The 15,074-nt window shown below is 64.2% G+C and overlaps 1 protein-coding gene across 1 annotated transcript; it reads left to right on the top strand.

Moving 5' to 3' along the window:
• Positions 1-1,356: 1,356 nt before the first annotated feature.
• LOC307094262 (transforming acidic coiled-coil-containing protein 3-like) lies at positions 1,357-13,270 on the top strand (the record flags this gene model as incomplete). Its single annotated transcript, XM_079762943.1, is given in 16 exon segments — positions 1,357-1,522; positions 1,676-1,723; positions 3,984-4,122; positions 4,781-4,856; positions 5,068-5,221; positions 6,827-6,879; positions 7,167-7,270; positions 9,900-9,987; positions 10,192-10,219; positions 10,222-10,268; positions 10,638-10,714; positions 11,259-11,302; positions 11,849-12,000; positions 12,625-12,731; positions 12,803-12,923; positions 13,132-13,270. Coding segments are annotated over 16 exon segments (1,470 nt in total). The 3' UTR covers positions 13,198-13,270.
• Between the last annotated feature and the right edge of the window lie 1,804 nt (positions 13,271-15,074).

Genomic DNA, 15,074 nt, shown 5'->3' with positions numbered 1-15,074 from the left:
CACTTCCTTGGTGACAGAAGCTAGAACTTGGTCATCAGGCACCCACATTCCTGAGCCAGGCCCCTATCTCCTCACTTGACTGGAGACCTTGGAGCGAGCAGGGTGTCCTCCCCTGGTCCCCAGATGGTCTCAGGGGGCGTCTTTGCAAGAGCTCACACCCAAAGCTGTTTCACTCACCGCGGACGGTGGCTCCAATCTCCCTTCTGACGCCTGCTGTCACTCAGCAGTGTGTAGTCTCAGGGAACGTATGACAGCCTAGCGCTGGCCAATCCAGGGAGGCCACACCTGGGAGCACTTGTGGGCTTCATATCAGTCCTTGCCGCTGTGTGTGTGTGGGGGGGGGGGGGGGGCGGGCAGGGGGTGAAACGAGGGGTGGATGATTCTCCCGGGCTGGGCAGTTGGTTAGGTCTGGAAGCCTGCTGGGTCTCTCACGTGCTCATCTCAGGTCACAGGTGGCACAACAGGAAGCTCCCCTACCCACTGGAAAACTTGGGCGCTGAGGGGTCACCGTCTTCCTTGGTGGCTGCACGTCTGTTCAGACGCCCTCTGTTCTGTCCTGGCCGGGGAAGACGGCTCTATGGCGGGTTTTCACCTGTGGGGAGACCCAGGCAGCTTTCTCCTGGGGCCTGGCCTGGACGCCAGACGCTGTCCTTTCCGAGCGCCACCCAGGAGGTCGTGGGGAGGTCATGGAGCCTCGGGGGACAGGCACAACTTCTGCCAATCCCTGTGCAGGAGCTAAGACCGGACCCTGGCAGCGTGGGCAGAGCTGAGGGTGGGCACAGAGGGTGCTGCACCCACGGGATTAAGATGACCAGTGAGAGCCGATTGCACATTCCCACTAGGGTGTCAACTGCTCCACTTTGACTTACTTATTCATCGTAAATCCTCACCCAGGATGTTTTCCCATTGGTTTTAGAGAGAGTGGAAGGGACAGAGAGAAACATCAGTGTGTGAGAGAGAGACACCATGTCAGAGAGACATCACCTGGCTGCCTCCCCTCGCCAGGACCAGGGCCAAGGATGGAGCTTGCAACCCAGGTGCGTGGACCGGATCAAACCCGGGACCCTTCGGTCCACAGGCAGGCGCTCCATCCACGGAGCCAACCCGCGTTTACAGGAACCTAGACCTCCATTCCCCACCACCGACTACATGGCAGGTGGAAAGTCAGTCCCCTCATATTTGTGAGAATATTTTCGAAGTGGAATGCTGTTTGACTTCACATAGGCCGCTAGCATCTTGCATTTTCCTACTTTTGATGGTTTGAACCGCCCGCGTCGGGGACCCTGTGTAGCCGTCAGCCCCAAGGGGCCCCCGGAGCTTCTCCAAGAGGCAAACTGCCCGCCAGGCGAGGGCTTGATGCCTCAGAGCCGCCTGGAGGGCGACGCTGCACCTGCTCCCGTTTCCCACCCAGAACACGGAGACCCCGCGGACGGCCCGGGCTCCAGCCTCCTGCGCCTGCGCACAGCCCGGCTCCCGGCTCCCGGGGTCCCGCCCGCCGAGCACACCTTCCGGCTCCTGCTCCGCGAGGTGCTCACACCTGAGGCGCCTGGAGCCGCCTGGGGGCGGGGCTGGCAGGCCCGCCCTCCTATTGGCTGCTGCCGCCAGGCGCCCTCCCCTGACCACTGCTGATTGGCTGCGCGCGCTGATCTTGGGCATTTAATCGGGCGGCGGGCAGGAGACTCGGACTCCACCTCCAGCTCCATCTGCGGCCGCGAGGGGGCAGGTAGGGCAGTGGGTCCCGGCCTTGGCTGCACCCCGCCTCGGTCCCCCCAACACGGACCGCCCTCCCGCGGCTCCTGGGCTCCCCAGTCAGGTCCCACCGCCCCTCCAGGCACAGCGCTCCCTGCGGGGCGTCCCTCCCGCAGCCCACGCGCGGCCACACCTGGGCTCGGCCCTCCCCTCCCCGCGGACAGGAAGGCGGCTCTGCTCGAGCCCGGCCCGTGGGGCGTAGGTCGTGGAAGCGGAACCTGCCCCAGGCCCGCTGTGCCCCCCCCCCCCCCGTACCCCCAGGCAGGGAGCCGCCAGAAAGGGGCCGGAACCCAGTCACCCTCGACTTACCTTCCCGCTTCCCCAGGGCGCGGTGCCCGCTCCCCTGCCGCGGGGGCCCCCACTGCCCACACCCCGTAACCCCCCAGCCCCCTGGGCTCTTGTCCCGCCCACTCCCACCCAGGCCTCCCCTTCCGGGGCGCTCTGCTCCCTTGCCCCAGGCGCCCAGGCCTTGCCCTTCCAGCCCGAGGCGCCCCCCCCCCCCCCCCGCCAGCAGGTACCCCGTGGCCCCGCCCCCGCCCCCCAGGTCCATGCCCAGCGCTCAGGCGGGTCCCAGGTTGTCATGTCGGTGATTATCGCAATGACTATGGGAGGAGGAGCGGCTGCTCTGAGGCTCCTGGGCCCGACTGGAGGCCCCCCGCCGTGTGGAAGCTCCTGCCCCCCCCCCCCCCCCCAAGGCCTGGCAATCCCCCTCCCTGCTCCTTCCTTCCCAGCTCCGCTGCTGCCCTCAGGTCTCCCTTCCCAGCCCCCGCCTTTCCTTCTCTGCGGACTGGGCTCCCCTCCAGCCCAGGCCTGGGGGCACTGGCCGTCTCCTCCATGTCCTCCCAGGCCAGCACCCCCTGCCTCCTGCCTGCCCGGTGAGAGGGCTCCCCCTCCTCGCTGAAGGCCCTTCCAGCTCCTGGTCGTGGGCGGTGGGGCTTCCCGGAGCGTCTGGCCACAGCAGGGACGCCGGGCGTGAGCAGCGACCTGCAGCTCTGCTCGGGGTGACACGTCGGCTTAGCAAACCCTGAGTCTGGACCCAAAGGACCAGTGTCGGTGCTTTGACGCCCGCACTTTGTAGCCGCTGACAGAGGAGCCAGGCCACTGTGATCCGTCTGTCACCTGGCTGGGCTTCCGTCTCTTCGCTGAGCTGGGCAGTGGTGGCCCAGAGCACTTGGCACCTCCGTGCCCTGCCAGCTCGCCGGCCTCGGTTCCCGTCCTCTGACTTCGTAGAGGGCCCCGAGGGCGCCGCTGTGCCGCCGTGTTCCTGCGTCCACTGCGTCCCCCTCTGCCTGCGAGTGGCCGCGGTTCTCCACGCCAAGCCGTGGGGAGACCACAGGCAGATGGCTCGTTCAGGGGCAGCGGCTTGTCTGTGGGGTCGGAGTTAGACCCCGGCCTCTCCCCGGAGGCGCCCACGGCAGCCTCACAGGTGCCGGGTGTTGGCGTGGCCGGCGGTGGGCTACCAGGTGCCGCCGCTCTGCCTGCCTCTGTCTGCGCGGAGGCCCCGCGGGCCGCCTGCTCCGAATTAGGCTGAACGCCCGCCTGGGCCGCCCGGGACCCCGCGGGGGAGGGGCCCCGCACATTGTTCTGCCTTTTGCTGACTGCGCTGTTTGAAACGCTCTTCCTCTCAAGCAGTTTCAGAGGTACAGAGACAGGGACCGGAGCAAAGTGTCCCCCAGACCCTGCACCTGCCTTGCGCAAAGCATCCTGGGGCCTGTTCCCGTCCCGGCAGAAGCTCTAGAAGCTGAGTCTGTTTCTCTCCCCAGGTTTCCGTATTACTTTTCAACTTCACTTTGTATTTTCTTTTTCAAATTCAGCTGCAAGAGCTTAGGGTGACTCAGGCCCTGTTCTTCCATGGCAGCCCCGGGAGGGGAGGGAAGCCGCGGCTCAGGCGCCGCCTCCGGGCTTCGGGGTCTGACTAGCTTCCGGGGCCGCAGAGCAGAGGCCTGGGGGCCCGGGAGAGGACCCGGGAAGGTGGCCCTGAGAGCCGGCCCTGCCCTGGCTGAAGGCAGCCTCGCGCCCTCGCCATCCTGTCCTCGGTGCAAAGCTGACCCTCGTGTGTCCTGGACCGTGGGCTAGGGGTCGAACCGGAAGAGGCAATAGGCGAGCACAGACAACCTCGCCTTTGACCTGTCCCACGTCTGCTGTCCATCGGTGACCTGTGACCCCAGGCGGCCAGAGGTGAGGCCGGAAAAGGTTCCGAGGAGGCTGACCAAGGTCCTGTTGCTCCTCCCTAGGGGTCTACGCCCTGGACTGGGACAAGCTGGATCACCCAAACCTCAACCCGCCGGGAGGCGGTGGAGACGCCCAGCTCCCAGGATGTCTCCAGAGCAGTCCCGCGGGGCCTGGGGCCACAGGGGCCTCCCCTCCGAGCCCGTGAGTGCGGGGGTGCGGGAGGACCCAGCACCAGAAAGGCCAGTAGGCGCCCTGAGGAGGGGCCCGGGGCGGGCTGTTGGGACATCGCAGAAAAGAGCGGAGGGCGGGCCACGCCAGGGGAGGGCCCTCCGTGGAGACTAGAGAAGGAAACGTCCTGTCGTGGCCCCGGCGCCGAGGGCTGTCAGCACCTGCGCCTGCGGTTCCTGGGGCGGGAGCCGGGGTGCGCCCCTCACCTTCCAGCTGCTCTGGGGACAGCTGCTCAGGGGCCCCGGGGTCGGGTCCTAAGAGAAGCGTAGCCGAGCACAGGGCCGGCCGCCCGTCTCAGCCCCGGGCCCGGCTGTCTGATGAGGGCGCCCAGGGCCGGCCGCCCGTCTCAGCCCCGGGCCCGGCTGTCTGATGAGGGCGCCCAGGGCCGGCCGCCCGTCTCAGCCCCGGGCCCGGCTGTCTGATGAGGGCGCCCAGGGCCCGCCGCCCGTCTCAGCCCTGGGCCCGGCTGTCTGATGAGGGCGCCCAGGGCCGGCCGCCCATCTCAGCCCTGGGCCCGGCTGTCTGATGAGGGCGCCCAGGGCCGGCCGCCCATCTCAGCCCTGGGCCCGGCTGTCTGATGAGGGCGCCCAGGGCAGGTGGCGGCTGCAGCCTGTGGGCCCCGTCTCTCCAGGCCGGTGCCTCCAGCCTCCGCAGATGGCACACCCGTGAGGCAGACCGCAGCGGGGACGGCAGGACCGGTGGGCGAGGTACGGAGTGTGTGCCCGAGCGGTCACCATTGTCTGCACGTTGTCACCAAGCAGAGGGAGGCCGGTGCTGACCGGATGGGACACCCTGCTGCCCACCCCCACCCCACAGCCCCCAGCTCGAGGGGACGGTGAGGCCGAGGCCCCGCCTGGCAGCCTCGACTTCTCCAGATGCTCAGCCTGAGCTCCCAGGTGGCCTTTCTCTTCCTTCTAGGAGGGACCCGTGACTCCTCCAGAGCCAGCGGCTGCCCCCAGCCGTCCGGGCACTGAGCCCGCAGCCTCTGCTGCCGACCCAGCGCCCCCCGCTCTGCAGGGGCCCGAGCCCGCCTGGGACCCCGGGGAGGAGCACTTCCGAGACGCAGCTGCGGGTGCGCTGTCCCCGGTCCTCCCTCTGCTGTCGGTTCGCCTGGAACATGTCCCTTGAGCGTGTGTGTTGAGTGGCGTTTGCGGGCGATCTTCCTGCAGGCAGCCGGGTCCCTGCCTGAGCGAGGCCCTCGGGCGGCAGCCGGTTGGGAGAGGGGCATCCAGGGAGGCTGCGTTAGAAGCCTCTGGAGCCGGGCCTGCAGCCCCGCTGAGAGCAGGAGCACAGGCGTGCGTGCGGCCGTGACAGTCCGGACGCCTGGGCCCTGAGGGCACTGGAGGGGCTGGAACTGAGACCCACGGGGACGGGAGCTCAAGCCTTCCACGTGGTGCCCATGCGGTTAAGCGGCCCTCCTACGGGAGGAGGGGTCCCCGAGGGGAGGTGCGCCCAGCGAGGCCGGGACTGAGTTGCTGTAAAAGACAGGAGGCTGCTGGACCAGGTCGCCCTTCTGGCTCCTTAGAAACCACTGGCGCAGAGGAGATGGGGAGTGGGGTGGGGTTCCCCCGCAGGACAAGGACGCGCCCTCTGCAGGGCGCTGCTCCCGGGGGACCGAGTCACGGGGTGGTTTGAGTCACTTCTCCCGCGGAGCATGTTGTCGGGTTTGAGTCACTTCTCCCGCGGAGCATGTTGTCGGGTTGGCCCGTGTTGCGGCCGGAATGACCTGCGTGTGGACAGAGCAGCCGGTGTTCGCTCCCCAGCGGGTGAGCTTCCGTGTGGGTCCACTTCAGCTGCTGAGGGTGCATGCACAAGTGGAGGTGAACGTACGGTTCCCCGTCTTTCAGGTGGGGGCACCTGCTCCACATGCCTGTCTAACGACCGAGGGACTACGCTTTCCCATGGGGTCTGCACCGGCTCCTCCCCGGGGGCGGGTCCCGCTGTCTGGCTGCGTGGTCCTCGCCCCCCAGTGAGGGCAGCAGGTCTGGGGCTGCGATCTGCGCTCCTGGGGACGGGGACGGGGAGCACCCTCCGGGCTGGCTGGCCTCGTGTCTTCTGTGGAGGAGCGGCGGCTCAGACCCCGCCTGCGCATTGCCTTCTGGCGGTGAGGTTCTTGTGTTTTCTAGAGAAGGGTCCCGATCAGACACAGGGCGTGCAGAAACGCCCTCCTGTGGGCTCCTCCCCGTGCGGACGGTGCCCCTGGAGGCACCCGCGCTAATGAGCCCACTCCCATGTTTCCTTTTGCTGTTTGTGATGTTGGTGTCCAGCCACGAGCTCATTGCCAAAGCCGGTCTGAAGGCTGACGCTTACGTTTGCTTCTAGGAATTGTGTAGTTTCAGCTCGTGTATCTAGGTCTTTGCCCATTTTCAGTTAGTTTCATAGATGGCATGAGGGACCCTTAGTTTTTTAAGCAAATGTTATGTTACCAGAAACCAGAGGACTCACCCGGGACAGTGGTTCTCATTTAGCCCTGGGGACCTTTGGCTGTCACCCTGAGGTTGCCTCCCAACACCCCGCAGTGCACAGCACGGCCACACCCAACAATCTGGTGGGGGGTGCGGTGGGCGCAGCTGGGTGCTGGCAGTGTGAGTGGGGGCTCCGGGGAGCGGGGAAGCGCAGTCCGCCGTGGGGGGGGGGGGGGCGGCGCCGGCGGTGGCCGCACTGGCTGCTCCCTCAGTTCTAGGCGTGGGGGTCGACGTGGACTACCTGGAGCAGTTCGGGACGTCCCAGGTGAGCACCACCGGCCTCCCGAGGGGGGGCTCCGGGGGCTGTCCTAGTGCAGCTGTCACACGGGGCAGCCGGGGCGCTGCTTCAGGCCGAGCGTCGGGCCGGCCTCTCCTGCAGCCGCGTTCCTCAGCCACATCCCGGGCCCCCGCACAGTCCCATCCCGGGTCCCAGAGCCACTCGGAGCACATGCGGGGTCAGCCCCCTTGGGAGCACTCGGCCCTTTGGTCGCCTCCCCCTGGGGGCTGCTGTCCGTCAGGATGAGGGGGGCCCAGTTGACGCCCCCCCTTCAGTTTAAGGAGTCAGCCCTGAGGAAGCAGTCCCTGTACCTCAGGTTCGACCCGCTCCTGCAGGACAGTCCTGAGAGGCCTGCGCCCGCGGCCCCCACGACCAGCAGGTAGGCCGGCCTCTGCAGGGGCTCAGTGCGTGGTTGGAGGTGCGTGGGGATCAGAGACCTCCAGGCTAGGGGGGCTGTGGGGATCAGAGACCTCCAGGCTAGGGGGGCTGTGGGGATCAGAGACCTCCAGGCTAGGGGGGCTGTGGGGATCAGAGACCTCCAGGCTAGGGGGGCTGTGGGGCGCAGCTGCAGTGTTTGGACAGGTTCAAGCCTCGGACCGATGAGAGGGCACAGTCCTCTCGTGGCCACGTGCAAGTCCCAGCTTGGAGGGCAGAACCCTCTCAGCACAATTACAGCCAACAGCTGTAGTTGTGAGCTTGAACCTGTGGTCCGAACACGTAGCCCCGCGTGCCTGAGCGATGTGGGCTTGATAGAGTTCAGGTACGTGTAGTTGAGTAGGATTGAAACCCACGAGGATGTTGTAAACATCTTGATCGCGCCCTTACTTTGCCTCGTGGCATCAGCTATAAAATAAAGACACGGCTTGTGGGCGCTGTCTCTCAGGAAGCGGTGTCCCACCGAGACCCAGCTTTCATTCTCTGGTCTCTTTCCTAAGCCTTTCAGCCGCCCCCACTCAGGTTCACCCTTGGCTGTGCCGGCGCGGCACAGGGGGCACCCCAATAGGGACTGAGTTCCGGGGAACTACAATCGTTAGGTGAAAGGAGGCCCCGAGGCGCACGCACGCAGGAAGTAAGGCAGGGAGCTGAGGTGTGGTGATAAGCTGGGTGTAAAACTTGGGAAATTCAGGATCCTAGGAAGGGATCACTAAAAACAATGCTATTGAAGCATTTTAAATTTCTTAAGGAGAAAATAAGTAGAAAATAGAATATATAAAATAGAAAGTAAGATAGATACAGATAAGTGGAAAACTAGAAGTAGAAGATAGTACAGGTAAAGTGTTGGTAATTTGTTTGCTCATAGGCACTGGACCTCGGGGTTTTGCGGGTTCAGTTAAGGTGTGGAATTTATGGGGGTTGCAACCCAGGGAGGTTTGGGCAGGGGCAGCCAAGCCTACCCATAGTTCACAGAGGTGGGAAAGAAGTAGAAATAAGTGGTAGACATAGAGAAGTAAGCGGTAGAAAGTAAGCAGTAGAACGTAGGTGGTAGAAATAGGAGCTAGAAATAGGTAGAAAATGAAATAAAGTAGGAAATAGAAGGTAGGAATTAAGAGGTGGCTGGGAACTGGAACAGCAAAGGATGGAGATCCTGGTCAGCGGGACGCTTAAAGCCAAGCCGGGCCATTTGCTGAGGACTGTAAAGCAAAAACCGGAAGTCAAGAGGCTACAGAGAGTGGAAACAGGCAGCCTGGACTGAGCCCAAGATGCAGGAGAGGAAACCATTGGGTAGATGAATGCTGCCCAGGACGGATATTAATGATAATCCAATATCCCCTAGGCAGGGAAGCTTCAAGCGGGGCCGGCCCCGCGCCCACCAGGTAGAGGGGACTGTATTCTCCACCCTACCACAGCCTTTCCAGCCAACTCAGTCCCAAAGCCAACTGTCCAAGCAGCCTGGTCCCCAGAGTCCAGAGGGAGCAGAGCAGCTGATCTGGGTGCCAGAGCGGGACGTGCAAAGCCACAGGGGACCCAGAGAGGCTCCTTGTCCCTCCGTTCAAAAGACTGAGAGTTGTGGCTCGGAAGGAGATAACGAAGGCCACACGCAAGGGACTGAGGTTCCAACATGGAGTCAGCTGAAGAAGCTAACAACTGAGGCCCAGCAAATGGCAGAAAAGCAAGGAGTGGAAGCTACTCCTTCAGCCGTGTTTATGGCTATGTTAGCGTTGGTCAGCTGCCAGTCTTCTGTAAAGTCTTGTGCAGCCAGATCTAAGGACTCTGAGTAAGATATTCTGAAAATGTTAACATGTCTGAAGTTTGGTTTTTCTTATTGCTGTATTGCATTGACTTTGTTTTGTTATTAATAGCCAGAGTTTTCTCTCTTGTTGCTATATTAATGTTGCTGAGTTGAATGTTTTGTTAATAGCCAGAAGTTTGTTTTGATGTTTTGATTATGCTGAATAATTTGTTTGGAATTTTTTGATAATGTAAATAGACGTGTTTAAAAACAAAAGGGGATATGAGGGGAGCGGCTACAGTGGACAGGTTCAAGCCTCGGACCGATGAGAGGGCACGGTCCTCTCATGGCCACGTGCAAGTCCCAGCTTGGAGGGCGGGGCCCACCCAACAGCTGTAGTTGTCAGCTTGAACCTGTGGTCCGAACACGTGGCCCCACGTGCCTGAGCGATGTGGGCTTGATAGAGTTCAGGTGCGTGTAGTTGAGTGGGATCGAAACCCACGAGAATGTTGTAACATCTTGATCGCGCCCTTACTTTGCCTCGTGGCATCGGCTATAAAATAAAGACATGCTTGTGGGCGCTGTCTCTCAGGAAGCGGTGTCCCACCGAGACCCAGCTTTCATTCTCTGGTCTCTTTCCTAAGCCTTTCAGCCGCCCCCACTCAGGTCCACCCTTGGCCGTGCCGGCGCGGCACAGGGGGCTTCATGACTCGGCTCTGAGCATCAGGCTCTGAGCTGACGCCCTCGGCTGCAGGAGGGCGGTGCCCCCTTAATAGTGGATTTGAAAAGGCGACGTCAGGAGATCTGAACCGCGTGCGCGCCTCTGCTCTGCTTTCAGTGTGCCGGGCGCCGAGGCGCCTTCCTGTGGGGGCCCCCCCGAGGCCCCGCTGGTGGACCTGGACTTGGCGGCGGGGCTACGCCTTGCTGTGAGTGCTGCTCCCTTTGTCGTGGAGAGGGATGGGCTTTATGGTCGGGGATCTGAAGGGTCAGTGGACAGGGGGCCCCTGCTTGTCTCTGGTCACTATGCAGTCCTGGAGCCTCCTGCACCCCGGGACCTGTCCTCCCTGACCACAGGACGGGGCTGGATGGGAGAGGAGCTTGGGGCCCAGCTGGTCTCTGTTGCCCCACAGGTGCCCCCACCTCCTTGTGTGCTCAGGCCCGGGGCCCCCTCATGGCCGTGCTACAGTACAGCCAGAGGGACCAGGCGGTGAGGGCGAGGCCTGGGGAGGGGGGTGCTGCTGCAGTGGGACTCCAGGTGTCCACTTAGCCGGCCATCGCCCAGCTGGCACACGCTCCCAGGCTGTGCCCCCCGGCAGCTGTGTCCTGCCCTGGCTTCTGCCCACGGCCCCTGCCCTGCCCTGAGCTGCCTCCTGTGTGGTGTTCTCTCTGCCACTCCCCCCTCATCCCACAAGCTGCTCCCCAGCCTGGCATGTAGCACAAGGCGTCCCCAGCCCACACCTCACACACAGGCGTGGGACCCCCCACAAGGGGAGCTTGATGGGCTCACACCCCAGACCCAGGCTCTCAGTGGGCACCTGCTGGCCGACTGGTGATGTTCATGCCGCCTCTTGTGTAGGTGGAGGCAGCACAGAAGGAGGTCCTGCAGCTGAGGAGCCAGTGTGAGGAGCTGCACCAGCAAAACCTGGAGATGGGGTGAGGCCTGTGCGGGGGACCTGGAGGTGGGGTGAGGCCTGTGGGGGGGACCTGGAGGTGGGGTGAGGCCTGTGGGGAGGACCTGGAGGTGGGGTGAGGCCTGTGGGAGACCTGGAGATGGGGTAAGGCCTGTGGGGGGGACCTGGAGGTGGGGTGAGGCCTGTGGGGGGGACCTGGAGGTGGGGTGAGGCCTGTGGGGGGGACCTGGAGGTGGGGTGAGGCCTGCGGGGGACCTGGAGGTGGGGTGAGGCCTGTGGGGGGACCTGGAGGTGGGGTGAGGCCTGTGGGGGACCTGGAGGTGGGGTGAGGCCTGTGGGGGACCTGGAGGTGGGGTGAGGCCTGTGGGGGACCTGGAGGTGGGGTGAGGCCTGTGGGGGGGTGGGATCTGGGGATGGGGTGAGGCCTGCAGAAGGGGGGGAGGACCTGGAGGTGGGGTGAGGCCTGTGGGGGGGTGGGGTAACCTGGGGATGGGCAGGGGAGGGCAGTGAGGCTGCAGTGGGGGAGTGGCCCGACACGGCGCTCACACGCATCTGCTCCTCCCCAGGAAGGTCATGGACCTGTACGAGAGCCTCCTGTACCGGGTGATGGGTAAGTGCGGCCCGAGCCCCTTTCTAACAGCGGCTCCCGCCTCGGTGCCCCAGCCCCAGCGTAGAGCAGCCCAGGCCGGTGCGGGCAGGCTCGGGGGCGGGAGGAAGGCGGTGGGCTGGTGCTCACAGTTCCCAGACGGGCCAGAACCCGAGCCAGCGGCTGGGACCACAGGGAACGGGTAGGGTCCTCCCTCAGCGTGTCCAGCTTCACCCTCTGTGGGCATTGGCTCTGGGCGTGTCCAGGCTGGGCTGGGGGCGGGGAGCACCCTGCCTCTCCCCGGGCCAGGGACTCAGGTTCCAGAGGCCCCACCTGTGGGGACAGCTCTGCTGGGGCCCTGGGCTCCTGTCCGCCCTGGGCTCCCGGGACCTGGTGTGAGGAAGCGCTGTGCTCTGGGAGAGCAGGTGGGGAGGGGCCTGGTCACCTTCCTCTGGCGGGACCTCCGGGCGCTGCGGCTGACGCTGCCCCCTCGCCTCCGTCCCACTTCCCTGCCCTCAGTCGCCCACGGGGAGACTGCCCTCTAACCCCGTGTGCCTTTCCCTTTTCAAGAGGAGGCTCAGAAACAGGAGGAACGTGCCGAAGCCGAGATCCAGAAGGTGCGGAAAGAAAAAGACGAGTTGAGCACAGGTCTGAGCTCCATGGAGAAGTCCTTCTCCGACCTCTTGAAGCGGCAGAAGGCGGTGATCGAGGGCTACCGGACGGTAGGGGGGCTGTGCCCTGTGACCCCGCCTTGTCATGCCCAGTCCCCAGCCCCTCGGGCAGGAGCTGCCCTCCCCACCAAGTCCTGGTCCCTTAAACGCGGCACCTGGCGAAGCCTTGCTCTGCGCTGGGCTGTGTGGCCAGTCTCACCAGTGGGCCCGGGGCAGGTGGGGTGCTGTCAGCCTGGGGAGGCCTGGGCATGTGAGCAGAGGGGCTGGAGGCACAGCCTGGGCAGGGCCGTGCGGGCCCAGCGGATGCCCTGGTGACAGCGGGCACCGAGGAGCCAGCGCTGCCTTCCGGAGGAGGCCTGGCCAGGTCCCCTCAGCACCCCCAGCTGGGCACGTGCAGGAGTTGGGGCCCACAGGGCTGCGGGGAGGGAAGCTCTGGTGCCGAGCAGGCTCAGGGGGCCAGGAGGCAATGACCCCATTGGGGTCGGGGTCAGGCCTGGTGTCCAGGGAGGGGGAGCCTGGGCTGTGTGGGGGGCTTTCCAACAGAAACGGCAGGTGCTGCCTCTGTGCGCCCTTCCCCGTCCGAGCTGCTGCCGGGGGCCCAGGGGGCCTGGCCGGGCCTCGCACACCGGGCCCCAGAGCAGCAAACGGGCAGCAGTAACGCCCCTCCCCCTAAAGAAGGAAGAGGCGCTGAGGAAGTGTGTGGAGGACTACACCAACAGGGTCCAGAAGGAAGGCCAGCGGTACCAGGCGCTGAAGGCCCACGCGGAGGAGAAGCTCCGGCTGTGAGTCCGGGCGCCGTGGGCCGTGGGGTGATGGGAGGAAGGTGAGGCTGAGCCCGCTCGCCCACGTGCAGGGCCAACGAGGAGCTCGCCCAGGTCCGGGGCAGGGCCCAGGCGGAGGCGCTGGCCTTCCAGGCGAGCCTGAGGGAGGAGCAGATGCGTGTCCAGTCGCTGGAGAAGGCCGTGGAGCAGAAGGTGGGCGCAGGCCTGAGGCCCGGGAGCGGGAGGGACGTGCCCCTGTGGTTTGGGACCTGCCCTGTCCCGGGCCCCGTGGCCGGCTGGCTCCCAAGCTGGGCCACGACCCTCCTCCCAAACTCCTCTCCGTGCCAGGCCAGGCACCACCTGGGCCCCTGCTGCCACCTCTGAGCACCGGGAGATGCAGGGCTTGATGTTCCTCTTTCAGAAACAAGAAAACGATGAGCTGATCCGAATCTGTGACGACCTCATTTCCATGATGGAGAAGACCTGACGTGGGGGTCCCCGCCCTGCACACACCCGCCCTCCTGTCTGTCTGTCTGTCTGTCTGTCAGTCAGGTTTCATGTTCTTTATCCTCTCCTCGCCTCAGCTCCTATTTAAGCTGATTATTTAGAAAGGACACTAAATAAAGTGTGAGTTTAGCTCTGAGGTTGCTCTATCTTGACTAAAGCAAGGCTTCCAGCTTTGGCCGATCCTCCACGGCCCGCGTGCCTCCGGCCCCTCCGCCCGCGCCTCGGGGCTGCCAGGTGGGCACGCAGCCTGCTGGTCTGCCTCCCAACCACAGACCAGAGTCCAATGGACCCACGTTTATTTTATTTATTTATTTTTAATGTTTTTATTGATTCCAGAGAGGAAGGGAGAGAGGGAAACATCAATCATGAGAGAGACTCATTGATCGGCTGCCTCTGCATGCCCCCTACTGGGGAGTGAGCCTGCAACCAGGCATGTGCCCTGACCAGAATCAAACCCGGGACCCTTCAGTCTATAGGCCGACGCTTTATCCACTGACCCAAACCAGCTAGGGCCACTGCAATCCTATCTAATGAAGAGGGAACGTGCTAACTGACCATCACTCCGTCACAAAGATGGCTGCACCCACAGCTGAGGCCAAGTTCCCAGCAGGAGCTTTAAGGAGCAATCAGCAGGGAACTAAGGCTACGCTCTCCCCCTCCCCCTCCCCCATGGGGCTTGACGGGGGACCTGAGGCCATGCCCCCCACCTGGCGGGGCTTGACGGGGGGGGGGGGGGGCGGGGGGGTACCTCAAGGTGCACTTCCTGTCCTGGTGCTGGGCTAGGGGACCTCAGGCTGCGTCCTCCACCAGGTGGGGCTTGACGGGGGACCTGAGGCCACGCCCCCCACCTGGCGGGGCTTGAGGGGGGGGGGAGGGGGGACCTCAAGGTGCGCTTCCTGTCCTGGTGCTGGGCTAGGGGACCTCAGGCTGTGTCCCCACATCCCAGCATTGGGCCAGGGGACCTGAGGCTGCACCCCCCTGCCTGGCTGGGCTTGACAGAGGACCTCAGGCCGTGCCCCCCGCCCAGTGGGGCTTGATGGGGGACCTCAGGGCATGCCCCCACCCAGCGGGACTTGACAGGGGATCTCAGGCTGTGTCCCCCACCTGGTGGGGCTTAATGGAGGACCTCAAGGCACGCCCCCCACCCCAGTCTGGGCTGGGGGACCTCAGGCCACGCCCCCTCTCCTGGTGCTGGGCTAGGGGACCTGTGGCTATGCCCCCTGCCTGGCAGGGCTTGACAAGGGTGGGACTGGCCAGGTCTGGATCTAGCCCAATGGGGTGGTGTGGGGTGGGGGGGCAGCCGGGTCTGGGTCTCATGCGATATTGAGGTGCATGTGGTGTGCCCCAGACTCTGACAGGAGGAAGGTTTTCATATACATTTTACTAATTTTCTTTCATCTCTGACACTTCTGTTATAAAGGGCAAATAGCAATATTAAATTATTTCCTCTAATTAATCCCCTTTTCATGTGCACGAATTTCGTGTACTGGGTCACTAGTTTTAATGTAAAAACCTGCAAGGGGATGGTGGGCCTGTGTTACTGGGTGAGGCTGCGGCCCGGGAAGGAGCCCTCCCTGAGGGGCTGAAGGTTGGCACCTGTGGCTGATTCACACGAGCACTGCAATGTCCTGGCTGCTCGGTGGCCTCGTCCAGCCCCGTAGACCAACAGGGGAATGCCCCAGACCTCAGGCTCTCTGCTGGGCCCCGGCCTGCTCAGCCAGGCCGGCCGGCTGGGGCTTGGGGGTTGCTCCAGCAGCTGAGGTCTCGGGGCACCCCTGCCAGAGCAGACCTCCAGCTCCTGGCCATGGCTCAGCACATAGGAATATCTGCGTGGACACCTGTTTCCAGGGCCGTCAG

This window comes from Cnephaeus nilssonii (genome assembly GCF_951640355.1).
Source record: "Cnephaeus nilssonii genome assembly, chromosome: 22".
NCBI classification, from domain to species: domain Eukaryota; kingdom Metazoa; phylum Chordata; class Mammalia; order Chiroptera; family Vespertilionidae; genus Cnephaeus; species Cnephaeus nilssonii.
This window is presented reverse-complemented; position numbering and strand designations above follow the sequence as displayed.